The 21867-nt window shown below is 40.7% G+C and overlaps 2 protein-coding genes across 4 annotated transcripts; both read left to right on the top strand.

Moving 5' to 3' along the window:
* The first annotated feature begins 1205 nt into the window (after positions 1 to 1205).
* commd3 (COMM domain containing 3) lies at positions 1206 to 4406 on the top strand. The gene is made up of 8 exons (XM_077012806.1): positions 1206 to 1389; positions 1878 to 1989; positions 2074 to 2137; positions 2218 to 2252; positions 2370 to 2430; positions 2507 to 2563; positions 2641 to 2703; positions 4147 to 4406. The coding sequence occupies exons 1-8, from the start codon at positions 1254 to 1256 to the stop codon at positions 4204 to 4206; spliced, it is 588 nt and encodes a 195-aa protein (XP_076868921.1). The 5' UTR covers positions 1206 to 1253; the 3' UTR covers positions 4207 to 4406.
* Positions 4407 to 4857: 451 nt separating this feature from the next.
* Positions 4858 to 11886, top strand: bmi1a (bmi1 polycomb ring finger oncogene 1a). Of its 3 annotated transcripts, none has more exons than XM_077012805.1 (10): positions 4858 to 5083; positions 8445 to 8576; positions 8676 to 8772; positions 9039 to 9094; positions 9308 to 9358; positions 9537 to 9642; positions 9749 to 9794; positions 10218 to 10316; positions 10442 to 10522; positions 10711 to 11886. In XM_077012805.1, exons 2-10 carry the CDS (start codon positions 8459 to 8461, stop codon positions 11029 to 11031), a joined length of 975 nt encoding a protein of 324 aa, XP_076868920.1. In that variant the 5' UTR covers positions 4858 to 5083; positions 8445 to 8458; the 3' UTR covers positions 11032 to 11886. The 3 variants fall into 3 exon arrangements, with proteins under 3 accessions (XP_076868920.1, XP_076868918.1, XP_076868919.1); XM_077012803.1 differs by lacking the exon at positions 4858 to 5083 and adding an exon at positions 5191 to 5564; XM_077012804.1 differs by lacking the exon at positions 4858 to 5083 and adding an exon at positions 8125 to 8182.
* The last annotated feature ends 9981 nt before the right edge of the window (positions 11887 to 21867 follow it).

Here is a 21867-nt window from a genome sequence, read left to right as displayed (position 1 = left end):
AATGGAAAGTTTTGTGGTAGCATAAAAAACCTGATTATTGATACAAAATGTATGAGCTATGTACAAGCTTAAGCATGTTGTTCATATCTATTTTTTTCGAATGTAAGTCAACAAAACCACCAATGACATTTTCCCTGGTTTTGACTTAAGAATTCCATACAAGCACCATAAACCCTAACGTGCAGAGGTAATGAACTTCACTAGGGAATCAGAGAATCGTTTCAATGTAATCACAATTAAACCCTAACGTGCAGAGGTAATGAACTTCACTAGGGAATCAGAGAATCATTACAATGTAATCACAACTAAACACTAACGTGCAGACGTAATGAACTTCACTAGGGAATCAGAGAATCGTTACAATGTAATCACAACTAAACCCTAACGTGCAGACGTAATGAACTTCACTAGGGAATCAGAGAATCGTTACAATGTAATCACAACTAAACCCTAACGTGCAGAGGTAATGAACTTCACTAGGGAATCAGAGAATCGTTACAATGTAATCACAACTAAACCCTAACGTGCAGAGGTAATGAACTTCGACTCAGAGAATCATTACAATGTAATCAGTAACACGCAGCAGGCCTATAACCTAAAAGTTACGGATGATGCTGTGTGTGTGTGTGTGTAAATATATATTTACGTTTGATATATAATTATATGATCATATATGATACCGGCGATTTTAGACCTATAGGTACACAATCTCAGAACTGGAACTATCCTGATGGTTAATTACTTTGTTTAGTCAGCCGATCTTGAAGATGGGCTGTTCGGCGCCGTTCAGTCAATGCTTTTGCCTAATACGATATATTATGGGCATCACCATAATGAAACCGCTTAGTAAATAGGTGCATGACTTTTTAGTAAATAGGTGCATGAGGTAAGTGAACTGAACTAACCACGTTACTGAAACAAAATATAGATTTACTGAGAGTACAGTTGCTGCTTCTAATATGACATGTGGCTTGATTCAAACATTATAGCAGCGTGCCGCGTGCGGCTGAAACATTAACCTTACACCGTGTATCTATCAAAACATGTTCAACATTGTCGCGCAACTGTTTGCCTGCACATTCCTCTAATTCTGTAATAACGAGCGCGTGACCCGTGATGGAACGTTATGCGCGTGCAGCCGCAGGTGTTCTGGGGTCGTGACGCTGCTGAAGTCGCTCGCGGAGCGAGGCTACGCCGAGCTCTGAGGTCAGCTGATCCGGTCACGTGACCAAGCATCGCTGGGGCTGTACAAAATGGAGTTGTCTGATTCGGTGGCGCAGGGGCTTCAAATATTGGCAGACTCCGCTCATTTCGACGTAAAACAATTCACATTATTAATCGAGGTGGCCTTCGACAGTCTGCTGTCTTCGCGAAGCGACGTCGTTTTGGGTAAGAAGGCCGTTTCGACCGTTTGTACCCGAGAACTTCCGGCTAAGTACAGACGCGAAGGACCGGGACCCGAGTGTCTCGGCCTCTAGCGGCCGCGGCCGACACATTCAGCCCGTAAAGTGTCACTAAACCGCCGCGTAACGTCTCCGTGTTGCGTTTGCACCGCTGGCCTCCAACACGCCTCCGCGAACAACCGACCCCCGCCTCCCTAAGACCGCTAGCCGGCTGCCTAGACGTGTTGGCTAGGTTAGCACGTTAGCATGTTGACGGAGCCTACATAACCGTTAACACCGCGGACTGTGCTCCAGTAAACCCGTTAAAAGGTGTTACTCACACCCTGGATAAGTAAACTAGCAACGTGTCGTGGAGTAACAATGTAGTATTATGAGGCGTTTTGAGAAAACACCGATTCTAACCTCATGCTGCATGTCGAGGGGGAGACTGAGTGATTTGAACGTAACTGGTGTGTTTGTTTCGGTGTGTCGCAGATCACCCAGAGCTGAAGAACATCGATCAAGCTCTTCTCAAACACTGCCACGTCGCGGCAGCATCGTTTATTTTAGAAGCAGTAAAACAAAATGCAGATAAATCAACTATTAGGTAAATGTTATTAAAAAAGGTCTACTGCTGTTTCTGCGATGTGCCAACGTGTCTGTGTGATAAATGGCATGTTTCTTCTTGCAGCTCGTGTCTTGAAGATGTCAAATTTGACACTGAAAGAGCGGACACTTTTTATACGGCATACCAGGTTATGTATTTATCAAGGTGCTTGGTGTGTAAACTTTGTTGTTGTTAAACAGATTTACAAGTAATGTACGTTTTCTTTAGAAAAACAAAACAAATCTGGAAAATCTGTTGTCGAGGTGAGTTATATAAGCATATTATATCATTTAGTTTTCCATTGAGGGGGGTATGAAGTGTAAGATGTTCACCGGTTTACCGTCTGCAACCGCTTATGTTGTGGTTGTCTTTTTTTTAAGCATCGACCGATGTCCTCCTCATATAACCGATGCCTCTTGGCGCCTCGAGTATTGCATAAAGGTGGGCTGTGTTGTTTGCTAACTAAAGGTATGAGTTGACCAATATGCTTCTAAACAGGTCCTCTTTATATTGTTAGAATGGCCATGTACACAAGGTCAATCTGCCATCCTATCTGATCTCTTTCAGTACTGAGGTATGAATAGTTGCACTCAGAAATAATAATAAAAAAATGTTCCTTGCATTTCATTGACTAAAACCATAATGTTACAGAATGGCGAGAATGGAGGTCCGTCTTCGGATGTAAACTTTAGTTGCACATTGGAGCAACTTCAGGTATTTGTAATGCTAAAATTATACATGTTTTGTTGATTTAACTGGATTACTGTATGTTCCAAATAGAGTAGATTTGCAGGCCTGTATCCCAGGACACGGATGATGCATTTTAGATTCCCAGGGAGTCTCGGTGACCATGTCAGGACTCTTCTGTAGCCCGGTTTGTGTTTGCTACAGATTTAATCAATGTGATTTTTGCGACACTTCCGATGAAGGAATGGTTTTATTCAAACAAATATGAATTCCGGCGGTAGTTAAAATTGTGCCAACCCCTTTATAAAAAGTGGAGAGGAAGTTAATAAAGATCGTGTTGTCTGCAAATAAACGTCCATAAGTTGTCACAGTGACATTACGTTGTTGACCTCTGACATCTAGCGAAACAAGACCTGTTGTGTTTGGGAAGGCGTCCGCTTATTGTACGTCTTTATATGGCGCTTTTCATGCCTCTACAAGCGATAATTAATCGTCCCATTATACTATAACATGGCCAAGTCATTTAAAGGTTGTATAAAGCATATAACTACACATGACGATAAATTACGAACCAAACGGCGAAGGCGGCATGGTTGCTGTGAAGGGCCAAGTCTGTCCGAGCTCAGATGTCGGAATGGTGGACAGCTTCATATTCTTACTCTTCAAGACCATCTTCTCGCGAAACACAATTAACTATACACTTTATTGTGTATAGTTTATAAAGACATCATAACAGACTGAAGAGTTTTAATGCATCAGTCTTTGTAGATTGCTTTTTTTGAAAAATACAAACACGTTTATCAACTAAATAATTTCACCGACGTCCCGGGTTGACGAAACCTCTTAATCACGATGTTGCAGAAATATTTTTTGCCCGTATATGTTTATACGATTCCCAGGTAGGGTCCAATTCTTTGTGTTTTTAGGTTTCGCATCTATAAATACTGTTAATATGTCCAAAAGTACAAAGATATTTGGTATCGTAGGGTGATCATATATTTGTAAGCAATATAAGCCGCTCAAATTATTCGAGCGGACATTCACTATCTTCATACACCAACACATTACTTTAAGAGATCTGCAACTGCTTCGTTTATGTTTTTACTAATTGAGACATTTAGTCTCTTCGGATCGGTACTATGAAGTCTTTGTGGTTTTAGCAAATGCGTGTCATCTGATATAAGTTCATACAGACCTACTGTCCACCAAACTATATTCTAGGTCTGTTGTGTAGCTTACCTTTCCAGAGGAAATTCTGATCAAATTAGAAAGCAGAACGTAGGTTTCTTTTTTAAAAATGAAAGAATTTCCTCTTAGACAATGTTTCCAGCAATGTTAGCAACTTGTTTCGGTCCAGGAAGGAACGCACATCTCAAATTCAGTTTATCTTTGTCTTTCCTATGAAAAATACGTTGTTTTGATGGTTCACTCGCGAGAATGAACAAATATCGTAATTTATACCCTGTTTAGGATTTAGTGGCAAAACTCAAGGACGCAAGTAAAAGTATGGAGCGCGCCTCCCAACTGTAGTCACGCGCCAGCCACCTTCAGCCGCACGCACCTCCGATTTCCTTCAACACACTAATGTGGTTTGCGATGTGAGAAGATCCCACTTCAGCCAGTTCTCATCGGAAACATGAAGTATCTGTTTCTGTTGGTCTCTTTTCGTCTTTGTAATTTCATGTAATAAAAACTTATACAAAAATGTAATAAAATCTTATATAAACTTTTGTTGTGATCAGTGGAACCGTTTTGACTTGTGTGTCCTGTCTGATATTAGTAATTTATGTAGTTAATTCGTTTGTACTTCCGTTGAAGGCAGACGTTTATAACTATAAGAGGCCCAGTTCAAGCACGCGACAGCAAATGGGTGAAAAAGTGTGTTCAATAGGTCGAACAAGGCCTTTACATCCAAACAGTTTAAGTACCAGTAGTGGACATCACGAGCAAATAGAAAAAGAACACGAAAATCATTAAATAGCGATATCTTCTCTGGGCCTCCTTTTCTCGACGTTAGCCGACCGATCAAAATGAGTCGATAGACCAGAAGCTATAGTGTGCTGCTTAGTTCGTGGTTTGGACCGCAGTTGATGTATCCCACCACGCCCCCTACGCCAACGACCGTTACGTTTATATAGACGTGATTGGCCGATTGCTTCAGCGTTGCACGTTGCATGAATGTACATGCATTTATATGATTGAAGATTTGCATTGTTAACGTGATGTGCAATTATTACTAATGGAAGTGTGAACTTAGCGACGTTTTGGCCAGTGATGCGAAACGCACATTTTCAAAAGGTTTTGCAACCTTTCTCAAAACAGACAAACAAAAACAAGCAGAACGATGCTCAGCACATCGAAGATGACAATGCCAGAATTGCACCGTGCAGTTTCCATGCATTCTAAGGTTTGAAAAGCAATTGTTAGTTATTTGTCAGTGGTGATAGCGAACTACACGGAGTACACCGACACATATTCCCAGGCCGCCCTTAAGGAATGGTACCACGTGACGCGCGGGGCGGTCGAACTACAAGCCATTTTGGGGACGGTGTCAGTTTCCACAGAGCCTTCAGCGCAGCGTTTTTCAAAGAGGGGATAGAAGGTTCTAACCGAGAGAAACGGCATTCGAGCACCCAATTTTAACTCAGAGTGGTTTAAACATAAGTATCTGCAAATACTTACGACAGAACACGAGCAAGCATCGCGGTACGAAGGGTTTTATTCGCCGCTGAAATGCGCCCGGGTCTACGGTACTCTTATTGCAATTGACAGCGTCTGCAGCTCATTTCAAGATGGCCGCTTGGCTCGCGCTCAGTTTGTGCTGATCGACTTCTAACTTTCATTGTCTAAACTCCCTCACTCTTGAGGATTCACGTCTGAACTGTCAGGTACGTGTTCTTCGATGTCGTTTCTTACCAATGTGCAATTTCGGACTGAGTGGTTCGCGTGCATCTTTTTTTTGTTGTTGTAAGCTTAAACTGGATGCGTGTTTGGGTTTGGTGCGCGAGCTGACGGGCTCAGCCGACTCGGTCGCTCCGTGCAGCGTTTCCACATTTGAGTTATTCTGAAGTTCAGCTTTAGTGATGCCCGCCTTACGAGTTCACGTTGTCTTAAATGATGTTTGATTTACCACGTTACAGTGTTTGCTTTATGCTGGTGGGTAAAATCGGCACTTAAGTTTATTAATGAAATCGAGCCGCTCTCAAACTCGCAAGCTTGTTGGGTCAAATGTTTACAAGAGCCAGTGATCAAAAGGATTTTCTGCCTATTTAATTGTCGTGTAATTCTCCAGTTTTATAGATATGAGATCCCTAACATGTGGACAGGTCGCCGAAATAAATGTTGTGCAAAAAGTCCTTTATCTCTAAGTATTTTCAACTTAAATTCATGAGGTTGACTAATTGCCTGAGACTGCTTGGACAGCTTTCGGCGCGTCACCATAGCTGGTCAGCAGTGAAATCCTCTACCTGATTAAAGTAAGAAATGTATCTAATAAAGGCACGTACAATTATAAGTTTACACTTTAAAATATATTGGATTGGTAGTGTTATGAGTTGGCTCTTTGTCCTTAGATCGCCAGTGAGCAGAGCGCACCGTCCGTTTAGACGATTCTGGTGCAGAATGTTGTTTAGCCCTATATCTCATCTCTTATTATTCCCATTATTCACAGTTTTGTTCTTAAGGTTAACGGAACACTGTCCACAAAGTCTTTTTATTTTGCTCATTGCTAACCTAGAATATTGGCTATGTGACCTACCTGTGCAATAGCTCCACGAATAAGAGCCTTATTCTTCAGAAATGATCATTTCTCCCGAAGGCTGTTTCGGTACCTTTATTCTCGTGATCTAATTTTTGTATTAGAGTTATTGCAATCTGTTTAATCTCTATGTGCGGGTTTTTGTTTTTATTTTTTTCTTTATCAACACTTAGGGGTCGGGCTACCTCGGCCACACAGCTCGATACAAGTGCTGCAAATTGTATAACGTAATCAATTCAAATATGCCTTCCTGGCTTGTTCTTTTAAAGCGTTTAAACTAGCCTACACATAAAACTGATTATTCCTTCTGGTGCTTCAAATCCATCACATGTCCTATTTGTGCTAAAGGAATATGAGGACTACTTAGGCCCGGGCTGTCTTTGTCTCTAATACTTGATATCATACCCACCGAAAAGGACAGGCCGATTTAACACCATGAGATTTAACGTCAGTAATGCATTAGTTACATCTTGACACCCATAATAAGTACTCATCTGTCGATTATTCGTCGGTTCTGTTGAACCACTGCCCGTTGTTTTTTTTTTTTGTTTTTTTTTTTAAATAAAACTAATATAATAATCGATCCACTGTGTGGTGTTATCGGTTCTTTACAATAGCCTAGGTAAACTGAGAACTACTGTCACTTTTACGGTCAGCATTCGTCTGTTTCAGGTATGCATCTTGGTCTTTTCGGCAGTTCACCGCGGGGTTGTTACCTATAATAGAATTTAAGTACATATCCCGCAGTCTTGTAAGATGATTACTTCTGGTGCTTGTCGTTCTGCGTTGGCTTACCACTGACAGATGAGCCAGTGAATACCTCTACGAAGCCCACTCGGAGGTTAGAGACCAGCCGCGATATCTAGGTGCAGTGCGCCTATGGAGGAGACGTGTCACTGCACTCTACGTATTCAGCGATGTTTCTGCGTGATTTATATGTCAGCTGCATTTTTGAGAAATCGTTTCTTTGGTAACCTCCATAAGCATAGGTTGGAATTACAGTCGTCTTGTGTAGGCTACATTTAACACATCTAGCTGGCGCAAATACGTGTTCTGTTGCTCCGTGTGGATAGTTCGGTGCCGACTGGTGTTCAGAATAGAGGGTTTGAGCAACAATAGGGTAAAGCACTTTTTTTAATATTCGCGCCAAGACGAACCTTTTGGACTCTGCCAGTGATCGTTATTATTGACCGGTTCCTGATATTGTGCTGAACAAACTTCGGTTTCATTTTCATGCGTTTCTTTCTTTTAAAAATGTTGTTTATTTTGCTTCATTGTGTGGGTGAGGGGGGCAGCTATGATGTGTGGATGGCCGTGTTGGGGGCAGAGATGTGGGGCTGTACGGGTGGGCTACTGCGAGAACCTGTCGCTGTAATGCACGTACAACCCTGCGGCAGTGGAGCTGCCATTCTGAAAATGTCCACTTAGCTTTCATGGTCGTAGAAAGCTAATAAAGATCGAGATTTCAGTGTTGTGCTGATTTTTTTAAAATGGTGTCGCATGGTGTATGAAATTCAGTGTGTTTTTTTGTAATGGATACAGTAGCCAGAGAATATATAGCTCATAAGTTATATCGGGAGGCATTGCGTTAAGAGCTTGGGTGGCATCTGCATTTTAGAGCTCGGTGCTTAATTTGTTGCCACGTGGAAGGGACCGAAGTTGCTATAGAAACAGTAACCGATGTAGGCGTCAGTCGATTAAAGACGAATGCAGTTGGAGGTCTTGAGGTTTCTGCTGCTGCTCTGTCGGGTTGTGCACTGCAATCTTTCCGTTAGTCTAACGGTGTCAGGGGTGCCAGTGAAAACGGCAGTCCTACAGAATGCCTCCGACCGGCTTCCCAGGACCGTCGAATTGTCCAGCAAATTCCGTTTTTGATAGAAAATCATGAATCACCTGCTTAGACACGTACCTCTGTAGTCTTTCCTCGGGGCGTCGTTAGAATATTTTGGTTGGATGTAATTTTGCGTTTCTTGGAGCCCGCGATGGTTACAGTGTATGTATTTACTTTCAGGACCTTGATTTTCCATGACGATGCATCGTACAACAAGGATCAAGATCACGGAACTTAATCCACATTTGATGTGCGTCTTGTGTGGTGGATATTTCATTGACGCAGCCACAATCATAGAATGCTTGCATTCATGTACGTACCCGTTCACCACCTTATCTCTAATCACGTGTCTTCTAGAGTAACGTCATACTTCTTATCTAATATATCTAATATTTTCTTTATGTCTGTTAGTTTGTAAAATGTGCATAGTCCGCTACCTGGAGACCAGTAAATACTGCCCAATATGTGATGTCCAGATCCACAAAACAAAGCCTCTTCTCAATATTAGGTAAAATCACCTGCTATTGCTTCTGTTTTAAATCAACCTATTTACTCACTGTTTTCATATGTAATGCCTTATTTGCATTCTCGCTCTAGAACTCACAAGAGTCACTAATCTGTATTATTCTGTAACATGTTTGTAACATCTTGAAGCAGACTTGATTTTAATTCGTGAGCATCTCATGATTATTTTCTATCAGAAGCTCTTTCAACAAATTCAGTTGCTTGTGTGAAGACACGGGTGTTCTAAAGTATGGCCTTTGACTGTTGTAGGTCTGACAAAACTCTACAAGACATTGTGTACAAACTGGTTCCAGGTCTTTTCAAAAGTAAGTTACATTATTAAACACCAGGGCAGGGCTGCACGACTCTTGCAGGCATAACACACGGAAGTGTGTTTGATACTGTAGTGATTGATACTGTATCTTGGTATGAAACATAACCAATAAAAGGTGGTGTTGGGTCAGTGAGGTTGTAAATAGCCTAATGTCGATTAGGTTGCCCTGGTTAAAAGTATTAATGGTGCTCCTTTTCCCTTGTAGATGAAATGAAACGAAGAAGAGACTTCTACGCGGAACACCCATCAGTAGATGGTAGTTATATCCTATCCATCTTATATGTGAAACAACACTGAAATTGATATAACAGATGACCTTGTGACTATACTCTGAATAACGTGTGTGTGTGAGAGAGAGAATATAATCAGAAATATTTTGTGTATGTTGCTCATTCATTTAACCAAAATGCTTTTGTTTTCTCTCCCTCTTTCAGCGGCAAACGGTTCAAATGAAGATCGCGGAGAAGTTGCCGATGAGGATAAGAGGATCATCACAGACGATGAGATTATTAGTCTCTCCATCGAATTTTTTGACCCCAAGTAGATATTTTCAGATTAAATAATTTAATTTGAACATTCTGTACCAAGGTGTTTTGGTAAGCGAACGCCTGCTGATGTGTGAAAGATTTACCTTCTGATTTTCTAGGGCCCAACAGCAAGACGGTGCAGAAGAGCACCAGACTAAAGATGAGGTAAAGACCAGTTCAGCACTTCATCACAGGCGGGAAGGTGGATGTTGGAGTTTATGGCGTAAACTGGCGGCTCGTTTGAAATGAAGCCTCTTTTGGTATTATTCTAACGTCATGCTGGCCCTCTGCAATCTCCATCTGTTAAAACTGAGAGGCCAAATGCTGCTAATGGGCTTAATCTTTTTGCTGCCCCCCCCCCCCTCCACACATGCACACAAATAATCAATATAACATTTTGTCTCTTTTTTTTTTTTATTAACGTGTAGTCAAGTAGTAGTAAAATTATAGTGTAATGCACAAGTTTGCCAGTGTAATGGGACATGCTTCTGAAGGTGTAGGAGAACCTAGTTTATATCTGAAATTCTTCTGAAGGTGTAGGAAAACCTAGTTTATGTAAATCTGAAGGGTTTTTTGGTTTCCATCAAGGTAAATAACAAGAGGTACTTGCAGTGTCCGGCTGCCATGACTGTCATGCATTTGAGGAAGTTTCTGCGAAGTAAAATGGACATACCCTGTACTTTCCAGGTAGGGGATTATAAGGTCAATTTACAGCTTTTTACAGATTTACAGTCAATTTAAAGTTTCTTGTCTATGGAACTTCAGCATTTTGATTATGAAAATGTGACGTGACATTTCAATTTTTCCCCAAGATCGAAGTTATGTATGAAGATGAGCCCCTGAAGGATTATTACACATTAATGGACATTGCTTACATTTACACATGGAGACGGGTAAGAAGCCCTAACAGAATGTGGCCATGAACACATGTGCACAAACTTATATGATGGCAGAATATACTTGAAAGCACATTTCCTGCACTGACAAATAAGGACATGATAAACTGTGGTCTCACCATAACACTAGTAACCGTCCTTGAGAGAATGATTGTTAACAACTACTTTTAATTCATGTTTCATAGAATGGTCCGTTGCCCTTGAAGTATCGGGTGCGGCCCAACTGTAAAAAGATGAAGATTGCGCACCCGCAGGACGGTCTGAACAGCGCCAACCGCTCTGAAAGCGACTCCGCCAGCGACAAACCCAGCAGTCCAGCTGGGGCGCCGTCCACCTCCTCCCCGCTGCCCAGCCCCAGCACTCCTGTTCAGCCATCGCATTCCACTTTCCCCCACATTTCCAACCCGATCAACGGCTCTTCCATGGGGAGTCCCAGTCGACAGTTCACGTTTGGCAACAAAATGCGCAAATCGTCGCTGAACGGATCGGCCACTTCGTCTGGGTGATCGTATAAAATCGCCCAAACCAACGCCAGATTATTCAGCTATCCCCATGCCAACGTCGTGTCACCGTCATTATTCGTCTTTATTATATCACATGTAACTTTAACATAGTGGAAGTGGCACGTTTCATCTGATTGCGTGTGGGAACCGATGGCCTCATTTTGGCTTCAACGGAGCGCAGCAGTTTAGAACTGAAAGTCACGGTATTCGCAGCACACCCAGAAGACTTCAGAGTTTCGCGATTGTTTAAATAACTGCCCGAATTAGTGCTTTTTATATGTATTTTTTACTTTGGTCTTCATTTTTTCCAAAGCAGATCCAAATGTGTTGCTTGTATTTGAAGCGTGATCTTAAAAGCATGCTTAAAACGGTAGTTCGCCTTTCTTGGGTATGTAGGCCCACTAAACATTCCGGATGTATTCAGCTGGTATTCACAGTGTATCAAATAAAATATATATTTAGTTCATTTTAAAGAATGTTAAAGGCCTGTATGTATTAGAGGATTTTAGGGTGAACAGTTAACGTTAAGCTGTAGTCGGCGTGTTAATTTTTAAACGAAGTTCTGGAAAAAAAAATCTAAACGTCAGTTGGGATTTGGCTTTGGTCCGTTGGACTTTCTCCTTAACGAACCCCGCGCGCAGACGGGATTAAGGGCGCATGCGCGACATCACCGTCCAGGCCCGCGTGCGTGTAGGCTACGCGCACGTGCCCGGTGGGCAGGAGCTTCCCAATATCGCCTGTTATCGTTCAAAGACAATTCTGAATACTTACGTGTTCATTTGTCTTATTGGTCGGTTGTATAACTATTGTATTGTGACTGTTGCACAGTATAAATCATCAAAATAAACATTTTACACTTTCACGAATTTTGGCTTTTTTCTTTACCAAGAACCGTTTTCCAACAGTTGGACCTTATTAGACGGTGGAATATCAACAAATGTGATTCTGCTGCTACACAAAAGCACAAGTGCAGGACTTTTATCTGAACATGTGAACTCCTCTGCGTGTCGCACAAACACAACACATTTTAGTTATTGCCACGTGTATTCCTATAATAAAGTTAAAGTACCAATGCCAAAAAGAAAGCACTTAAAATGCGTGTTTTCACATCATGACACATGACCATATAGGCTGTAGCTGATCGCCCCACCCGCGTTTAAATCCTCCGACAGGTATGCGGATAAAACGGCATCAGTTTGCAGAGTGTAGTCTTCGCGGTAAAACTTCGCCGTTAAATCACCTTTTCAAACATGTTTAAAGTAGTTGCTTAAATTCGCTAAGCTAGACATGGGATAAACGGTCATTGCCTATTTGTTAGCGTCTTCCTATTCGTTGTTAAGAAGTAATAACAAAAATAATTGCAGAATAAGTAAAAAAGAAACGAAGTCGTTATTGGGTAGCCTATTTTTAAAAATGTATAAAACTTTGAAATAGATGGGTTTGCTGAGATCGTGTAGTATAAAACAAGTGAAGATCTTACCAACCATCTATCTTTAAACAATTTGTATTTTTTTACGTCAAACGTCACCCATAGCTCCAACTGTTTTTACCACGATCACGGACTACGTTAGACCACCGGTAGGTTTCAATCGCCATCAGCTACGCTCAGACGCTAAAGTGTAACCAACATTTCGGCTGCTGTGCTAGTCGACGTCTTCTTCCTTCATTTGGTGTGTGCGCGATCATTTAGTAAATCCCTATTGGACTTGTGCCCCTTCAGTGCTACTTGATACAGTGAAGTCTAAGTCTACCTGTCTAAGTACCACGAATTCAAAAAGGTCAGGCCACAACTTGCATTGAGAAGTGTAAAGTGTTCAGTGGTTTATTCGCAGTTACGTCTGCGTATATCTATTACGTCAGCGGGGGTCTATTCCTTATATATAGCAGATGATGTCATGTACAGTCCCATATAAACCATCCACCGTTTAGACTTCATTTTGATATTTGACATTCGACTAACTTAGACCTTATGTATGGATTTTATACTGAACACCATTTGAAGGAGTAAGATTAAGCCTAATTGTCAAGGAAATTGCCCACAAATTCACCGATAGTTCTGCTGACATCTGATAGTAGGCCATGCAAATTTAGGCGTAGCAAATAAATTAGCAACATCACCACCAGCCTTTGCAAGATGGCTATGCGAAAGTAAGCGCAATAACTTTTAAATAATGCTTCGCATTGATAAATGCACGATAAAACCGTATTGTAAAGAACTTATCATGATCTGTGTTGCAATGTTTGTAAAATGTGACCAGAGCCGGAGTGGCTAATCGTGAGATTCGGGAGTATTCCCGATGGGCCGGCTCATCTAGTTTGGGCCGATTGGGATGGAAATATAATTTTGGTCATGAAACTCCTGGGCTGAAAAAGTGGCCCACTCCGGCCCTGAATGTGACTGTTCAAATTAAAATGAATAATTTGTAATCAAGCTATATTAATGATAATATAATATTTTTTCGTGGTAACCAACTACATCGCAGAAGAGCTTCCTTTTCTGATAAACTGGTTCTCTCTCTCTCTCTCTCTCTCTCTCTCTCACTACACACACACACACACACACACACACACACACACACACACACACACACACACACACACACACACACACACATTCCGCATTTTTTATAGGAATGCTTATGTTTGCACTCATCGTGATAGTCTTATTGCTGCATTTTTGCCTGGACTAGATTGCTGCACATTTACTTGAAATACGCTACACATAGCTTGCCTTTTTTATTGCTGTTATACAGTTTAATACAATTACCACACATCGGATTACATAGCATGTATTACGTTAGGGGCATGGAAATTAAAAGCTAATTAGACCACTTAAGATTACCTATAGGGTTAGTTCAGAAATGTCATCAGGTGAAGTGGGACAAATACGTTTCGTTTACTGTTATGAGCCAACCTGATGTTACTGTCCTGAATAATTACCAACTGCAACTATTTTCACTAACCCGGCGTCATTACAGAAGCGCTCACAATTCAACACGTGTCTCATTCCACCCTACACATCAGGATACCTTTTTATACGTACGGCTATTTAAATATAAATATATATAAGAATGCCTCTAAAGTCTATTGTAGTTTGAACATTTTTATTTTGTGAGATATTCAAAAATGTAAAGGTTTTAAGGTAAAGATGTACAATTGATGCGGCCAGTTTTCCTCAGTAACCTTGAACGTAGCCTACATCCAAGGCCAGGTTAGCTTAGAAATAACACTAGTAGCTTTCAGTCTTATCCATTTCAAACTGAAATTGCTAGACTATAAAATGTAATATCGTGGCATGAAATCGGGGGCAAGAAAGACTGGGAAAACGATTAGCTAGATTTAGCTGTTCTTACCATATAGGACGATCAATGTTCTGATACCATATTGTTTAATAAGATTACATTAACTAGATCAAGGCTTTATTTGACCTGGCATGTGAAAATATCTGGTTTCAAACTGACAAAGATGCAGTTCTCTGACGTTAACTGACGATAATTTAGAATCGTTTTAAAAGAAGGGCAGAAGAGAACAAACAATAGGCTTAGCTATAAAAACAATATAAACGTTTTATAAAAATCAGATCAGGCTAGTCCACTGTTTGATATCAGAAATTCTGCATGAATACGAGAACCACATTCGCTCATGCTTTGCAGAGGTCTTAGCACATAACACAGAACAAACAGCTGTTTGCTACAATGTTTGCAACATTGCATCCAGCAAGCATTATAAGCAGCAGACTTATTGCATGTCCTATTTGCGCAACACGTGGCTTTCAGAAAGCTTAACAAATCTTCTCAGACACATGACGAGCCCGCAAAATAAGAAAGTACGGCGGAGCCTATTACTTCCGGTTTGTTACCAGGACAACAGTATACGCCTATACAAACCGGGAACAACGTCACACATCCAGATAGCTACTTATGTATCTCACTCTGCCCCAAAGTAGTTCACTCTTTAAAGTTAAAGCTAGTTTTGTTCATTTCTTTATCGCCAGGGTGTGCAAAGTGTGCAAAATCGCATTTAGCTAAATCGCACAGGCTGACAATTGGTGCTAGAGGAACGTATTGTTAGCAAGCCAACTAACCCCTCTAGCTAGTGGGCTAACCTATAACCTATGTTATTATTCTAGCTAGCAGTATAGATAGATAATGAACATCAGCAAATGTGACACTGTCGCAAAATGTCTTGTTTTGTAAATTCACATTTGTTTACTTTTTAGCTCATGAATTTTCAGCAACCCACGTGTGTGTGTATGTGTATTAAACATGAGTTTCTTTATATTCATATGTGGTTGATTGCGAAATGAAACTAGCAGTGAACAGAGATGGGCCCCTAGTAAATTATTAAATTACTGGATATGAGTGAAAGTCATAATTAGCTGCTTAAAAAGTACTGTTTTGTTAGTCTTTTGTCACTATTTAATTGGGTGCTGGCTTTTGTCCTTTGCTACTCTAATTCTGTCGAGTTTTCCATTTGAAATGCAAGTATTTGAACATTCAGAACATTTAGATATATTGCACCTATGAATACATGCTGATTGCCTTAGAATGGCACATGACACATTAGTATATTTATGCATTGAATATAGCTAATGATGTTTTTCATTGCATTCACGTTAATAGAAGCACCAGAATCCTTTCATCCATCTGTAAATTTACTGGACTGAAAATATAATTCATTATAAATGTTATAGGTGCAATCTACTCTCCTGTAATCTTTTCATGGTCATCCAAAAACTAGATGCCATTTTCACTGAATGCCTTCAAAGACCTGCTTGTACTGCTGGTTTTATTATTGCTAGTGGGTTTCCCTAGTTCAGACAAAACAAACTGTGAAGCAACACTTGCCATCAGTTCAGAAGATGATTTATTAATGAGACATTTCTCACAGAAGTCATGCTACATCTTTCCTTTTAATGATATCCTTTCATCATACGGTGACGGTGAAAGTTCAAGCAGGATAGGCTAAACCCTTATGGTCTTTTGCTTTCAGGTGTTTCCCTGTTCCTGTTTCACCCCTAATGCAAACACACTCTGCCTCTCTGTCTTGGGTGTAATGTCCCTTCTGAGGCCTCTCCTGTTGGACGTGGTCCCAACGATCCAGCAGACGGCAGCTCTGGCTCTCGGATGGCCAGCCAACTAAAACGTGGAGCTGGCGCAGGCAGTGATAAAGGGAAGCGGTCCCGCACAGCCGCTCTGTGTTCTGGCTGAGCTGAAGGTAGCCTTCAGCTCAACCTGACAACCTTCACCCCAACAACATGACTGATGTCCGGTCTTCCTAATGAAACGAACTGGCAGTCTATTACTACACAAGTGACCAAAACCCACCCTGGGGGCTTTTTTTGTGTGTGTAGGACTAGATTTATAAACTTTTTATAAACTGGCTTGATTTTCTTTGTGATACAATCATGAATCAGGAAACAGAGGGGGAAAAAGTCATTATAGATGTTAATAACAAAAATGCCTTAATCAGATTCCAAGTAAAGGAGGCGGAAGTGTTTGTCCTCCGGGGTGCTTGCTAAGCGCTCCCCAGAGCTGGCCCAAGCCGTGGTGGACTGTGGTGCGCTGGACACCTTCATGGTCTCCCTGGAGGAGTTTGATCCTGGAGTGAAGGAGGCTGCAACGTGGGCACTGGGCTACATAGCCTGCCGTAGTGGCCCTAAGTGAGCACCATGTGCACCCTGCCATAACGGGGTCTGTATCAGGTGGGTTTTGTTCCTCTTGAATGCAGCTAATCCCTGATTTTACAAAGAATTTCAATGATTTTTGTAGTGCGTTTGGTTCCAGTAGATGATTGTCAATGTGTGGTGTTTTTTTGCCAGTTGAACTGGCCGGTCATGGATGATTGGTCATGGATAATGGAGGAGATCCTCTGCTTAAACAGTATGGCTGCAGCTGGAGGTTCTTTAATGTGAAGCACTACCTCTGCTATGAATGATTTGCACAGATCTCAGAATTATTACCAACAGCAGTGGTGGACCAGAATCTAGAGGTTACCTAGTGGTTACGTAGCTCAGAGAGACCCTGGCCTAATTGCTTTAATGAAGTCGAGAGCTACACGTGATGTCATAATCTGTAGACACAAGACTCAGTGGGACACATAGAAGGATTAGAAGGATTGCTAAATTGTTTAATTTCCATGTTCAGTTTTTTTGAAACACGAATGTTTAAGAAACCTGTTGTATTATGTTTGCTGTTCAGTTGTTTTGTTGCTGGTCCATAGTTTGTCTAATCAAGACATGGCAGCACTCACTGCTCTACTTTGAGAGGGTTAGATTATTGTACTGCTCAAGTTACTGAGGTTTACAGTATATCAAACAAGAGAGAGTTCAGCAGACTTTCATAAGCTGCGCATTCATATAAGATTTTCATAATTGCTTTATAACTTCACTCATCATATATGGAAAAAACAACTTTTAAAATGCATTTTGAATGAACTCTCCATAGTACATATAAATCAGATATGTAAAAGTGAATGGTAGCTTACTTCATCCATCACATAGCCTCTGTTTAGAGGTGCACATTCCTGCAGAAATCCCCCTCACCAGTTGGAAAGCAAATTACCCATTTCCCGTTAAATGTGTTGCTCATAGAATTTGTCACCTTGTGCTAGGTAACCAGATGTTTGCAATTACGAATGTGTCTTAAACCAGGCAAATACAAAGTTTCAAAGATGTTTAGATAAAATATCACAACTTCCAGAACAGACGTTTTGCCACTCGGACTGTTCGTCTTTCACTGGCATTGCCCCCTGATCTCTGCTAAGTCTTATTTCATTTGGTTTTTCACTAAATCTCGTCATCATCTTGATCTTAAATTAATCTGGGCTGCCTCTGGAATTCCGTTTGTGTGATAATGTCTACTGGGAAACATGCTATACATATAAATGGATTTGGACTCAAGAACCTTCTGGTGCGGGTCAAGAGGTTTTCTATTTTGCTGTCTGACCCAGATGCTCTGATTTGGCAAATGACAAACTGCACCTCTGAGGTATCTGCCACACACGAAACAAACCCAGCAAATCACTTCAAGCTGCCTAGAATCTTCTGTTTCCTCTTTCATTGTTCCAGATGGTGGTGAACTTTGGGGGCGCAGCGCCTGTGACGGACTACCTCAGGGACTCAGCCGGGATTGTTCTTCTGCCTGTGATTATATCACCGCGCTCTGTGGCAGCAGTCTCGGCACGTTGTGGTAGTTATTAGTGTCAGAGGCACAGTTCAACCTCTCCTCTAGAGGGAGCCACATGTGGAATTATTTCCTGGTTGATCAGAGGCTAAACAGGTCCTGTTTGTGTGGGTGGATGAGTGGAGTGACACAGATCTGAGCTTGTATAATACATGTATCAGTTTCTGAAACATGGGTAAGTCCACTAAACTGTACCGCTTATGCACTTGGGAAAATCCAGAAAAACCTATTCTTCTTCTATATAATGTATGCACTTGGGTAAGTCCCCTAAAATACCACGCTGTAGAAGGTATACACTTGGGGACGCCTACAAAAATGTACTGCTCTGTAGAATATGAACACTGGGTAAGTCCCAGTGGGTAAGTCCACTAAACCTATAGCATGAATCCACTTTGCCCAGAGTCAGACAAGCACAGCTGAGTATTCACTTTTTTATGGTCCTGAAGGTTCTTCTTCATGGCAGTGAAGTGCTGTGTTGGGTTAGACATTGCTGGAATTCAAGTGTTAGAAGTTCTTTGTTTTGTTGATTTATCTTCCTAATGGATGCCACATACATGTGTACACACCGTTACTGGAAAGGGCATGTATCTACTTTCAACAACTTGAGTTAGTACAGTCAACAACATAGAGACTGCAGCGCCTGTAAACTTGTTCTTATACTCACGTGGAAATTACATAAACCAGTTCTATTGAGGCTCAGTTTATACATGTGATAGTCAAAATGTATGTATAATTTTTGATCAAATTAACAATATACAATATACAATATTTTCAATAGAGCTAAACAATAAACAATATATTGTTATTGTAGCTCAATACGTACATATGCATACAGATATATCTGTTCTAAGAATATAAGAAATAGACTATGATTATCTGTACCATAATAAGTCCTATTCATCTGTAATGACTACGAACAGAGGCTCAATTATTATGTACAATATGCAGTGAGTGCTGAGAGTTGATGGGGTTGAGTAAGTTCAGTGTATGCAGTGTGGACAATAGCTGGCATTACAGTTTACTATAGAGTAGAGTGTAGTACTTTGGCTTTATAGTTTCTTACTGTAGCGTGAATATCAGTATTGTGAGAATGGGTAGCGCTCATATGGTGTGGTTTATAGGTGTAGGAGTTTTTTGATTGGAAGAAACCTCAGCTGAGTGGATGCTCCTGTACCTCCTCCCAGACGTTAGGATCTTATACGGTGTGTGGTTGGGTGAGTGGGGTCCCTGTATCTCCTCCCAGACGTTAGGATCTTATACGGTGTGTGGTTTGGGTCTCTGCACACACGGCGTTGACTGAGGTCACTGATGGCAGTAGTTGTGCACCAATGTATTCACCTCCCTTTGCAGTGTCTTCCTGTCAGCCACAGTGAAGTTTGTTATTTGATATCTAATTATATGTTTTGTTTCCGGTTTATTAAAAAAACATACTTGTAACTGACACAATTTAAACCGTATTGTATGCGCAAGCCAACATTTTGTTGACTGAGCAACGTTTAGTATAACGTTATCTTCTCATTATCGCCCCCTGCTGTCGAGTGTGTGATTAAATTAACAATTTAATGAACAGCTGTGCAACATATGGCAGCCCCTTTGTCTATTACTCCCAATTCTAGTCACGGTTACACTGTCGATGAAATGCTTCGGTTTCATTTTTCTATCTCTGTAGCTTTTACTCAAGACTCAGGTGACCTTGCTTAAGTTACATACACCGACAATTAAAAAATTATACGATGCAATAAAGATTAATAGACTACGACAGTAAACTGCTTAGCCGTAGACTACATCTAGCAGACTGGTATCGGTAATTAGCCTTTTTAAGTGATACCTTTTGTGAGAAAAATGTAAAGGTGTAGTGTAGTTGGTTGGTTGGCTACCCTCTTCTCTTTACAAAGCTATTTCTATCGACGTGACCGGAGGCGAAGGAGCGTATCTACGCTGGCAGCAGGAGTGTGTGAAATACCGTACAGTGTTATAATTACGTGGCGCTTTTACCTTGTGCTGTTCGGCTAAATGCCAACGCACAAAACCTTTCAGAGAGGTCTCTGTATATGATACTGTTTATTTCTGATCTTAAATGAGCAAAACAGACAAACCAACACACACAACCTTTCAGAGAGGTCTCTCTATATGATACTGTTTATTTCTGATCTTAAATAAGCAAAACAGACAAACAAACACACACAAAACAACAATAAAATCGACTTATTTTTTTCTTAGTCAAGGAACTATAATGAACTATAATGGCTATAACCGTTTTCCTTTTTAATATTAATTGTAATTAATAATTGTGCTTCACATGCGCGCGCTTTATAATGGTCACGTGCATCAAAGTCGCTTTAGCGAACTAAAGAGCAGCCGAGGTTACACGGGGAAGGAATTTATTCAGATGTGGAAATTCTCTATTCTCAAAGCATCAAAGCAGACTACGTCTGGGAAAAATCATGGCTAAGTGGTGTTCAAAATGATAGACTGCAGGATCAATTAAGTCGCACTTTCATCAGTTGTCGTTCTTGTTGTATTGTCTATTTAATTAATGTAGGCTATTTGTTTGTTTGGATATCTTCATTACAACAAATATATGATTAAATGTTGTGAGTAAAATTGATGAAAAAATATTTGCTGCATTTTCTACAAATGTTCTCAGATATTCCAATTATTTCAACTAGACATGCATTTTTGTTTAAGGAGTTTTCAGTTTCGACTGCATAAACAAGCTCAATCCCAACAAGGTTGTGTTTTGACATAAATAGACAAAATAGAGCTACCAAGAGGTAGCTACAAAAATATCGTAGTACCTACGCCCACTCAGAGTGTAAAAGAGTTGTTATGTTTCTGTCTAGCTTGAACATTTATATAAGTATAAATTGTATATATTTAACTTTATAAATATAGCAGTGCATGAGTTGCTGGGTGAGAAACACACAGCCTGCCAAACACAAGAACACACCCCACCAAACATTCAACCAAACACATCCATCCAAACACACCCACCAAACACATCCATCCAAACACACCAAAAACCCCATAGCAAACCAGTGCGGAATTCTGAAGTTTACTCGCAATAACCTTTGTGTAAATCTTCTTTTTAAATTAATTACAATACCCTTTTCGGAATTTTTGAACACGTTAATATATGTTAATGTTAAAATCATTATGATAGCACACATTATCGGATAACGTGGATTTCCAAGTACAGATTTTGTTACCTCTGCGTCTCTCTCTCTCTCTCTCTCTCTCTCTCTCTCTCTCTCTGTCCATCTCTCACATCATCTATTTCCCCTCTCTTTCTCTCCTTCTTTGTCCTTCTCGCTCTTTGTAGGTCAGAAATTCTCCTGTAAGAATAAACTCATTTCTGGTCTTGTTTACGGTTCTGTACAATGCCACCATTGTTCTTCTTCTAAAGGAATTGCATTTGCAAACTGAGGATAACAAGTCCTACAAATCACGAAAGCTCACCGCACCATTCTTCATTCTCCTGTGCTTCATTTTGACACTACATTATCAAATGCTTTGAACCTTGTGTACTCCACTACCGTATTCTAATCCGGAGTCTTCGTGTATACATCCAAATATGTTAAACCTTTATATTCCAGTAGGTCAAAAGTACGCGTCGATGACGTTTGACACTACGTCTTTACACACCTGCGCGCGC

This window comes from Brachyhypopomus gauderio, chromosome 7 (genome assembly GCF_052324685.1).
Source record: "Brachyhypopomus gauderio isolate BG-103 chromosome 7, BGAUD_0.2, whole genome shotgun sequence".
In the NCBI taxonomy this organism is placed as follows: Eukaryota; Metazoa; Chordata; class Actinopteri; order Gymnotiformes; family Hypopomidae; genus Brachyhypopomus; species Brachyhypopomus gauderio.
The sequence above is the reverse complement of the archived record's forward strand: the minus strand, read 5'-3'. Positions and strand labels throughout refer to the sequence as shown.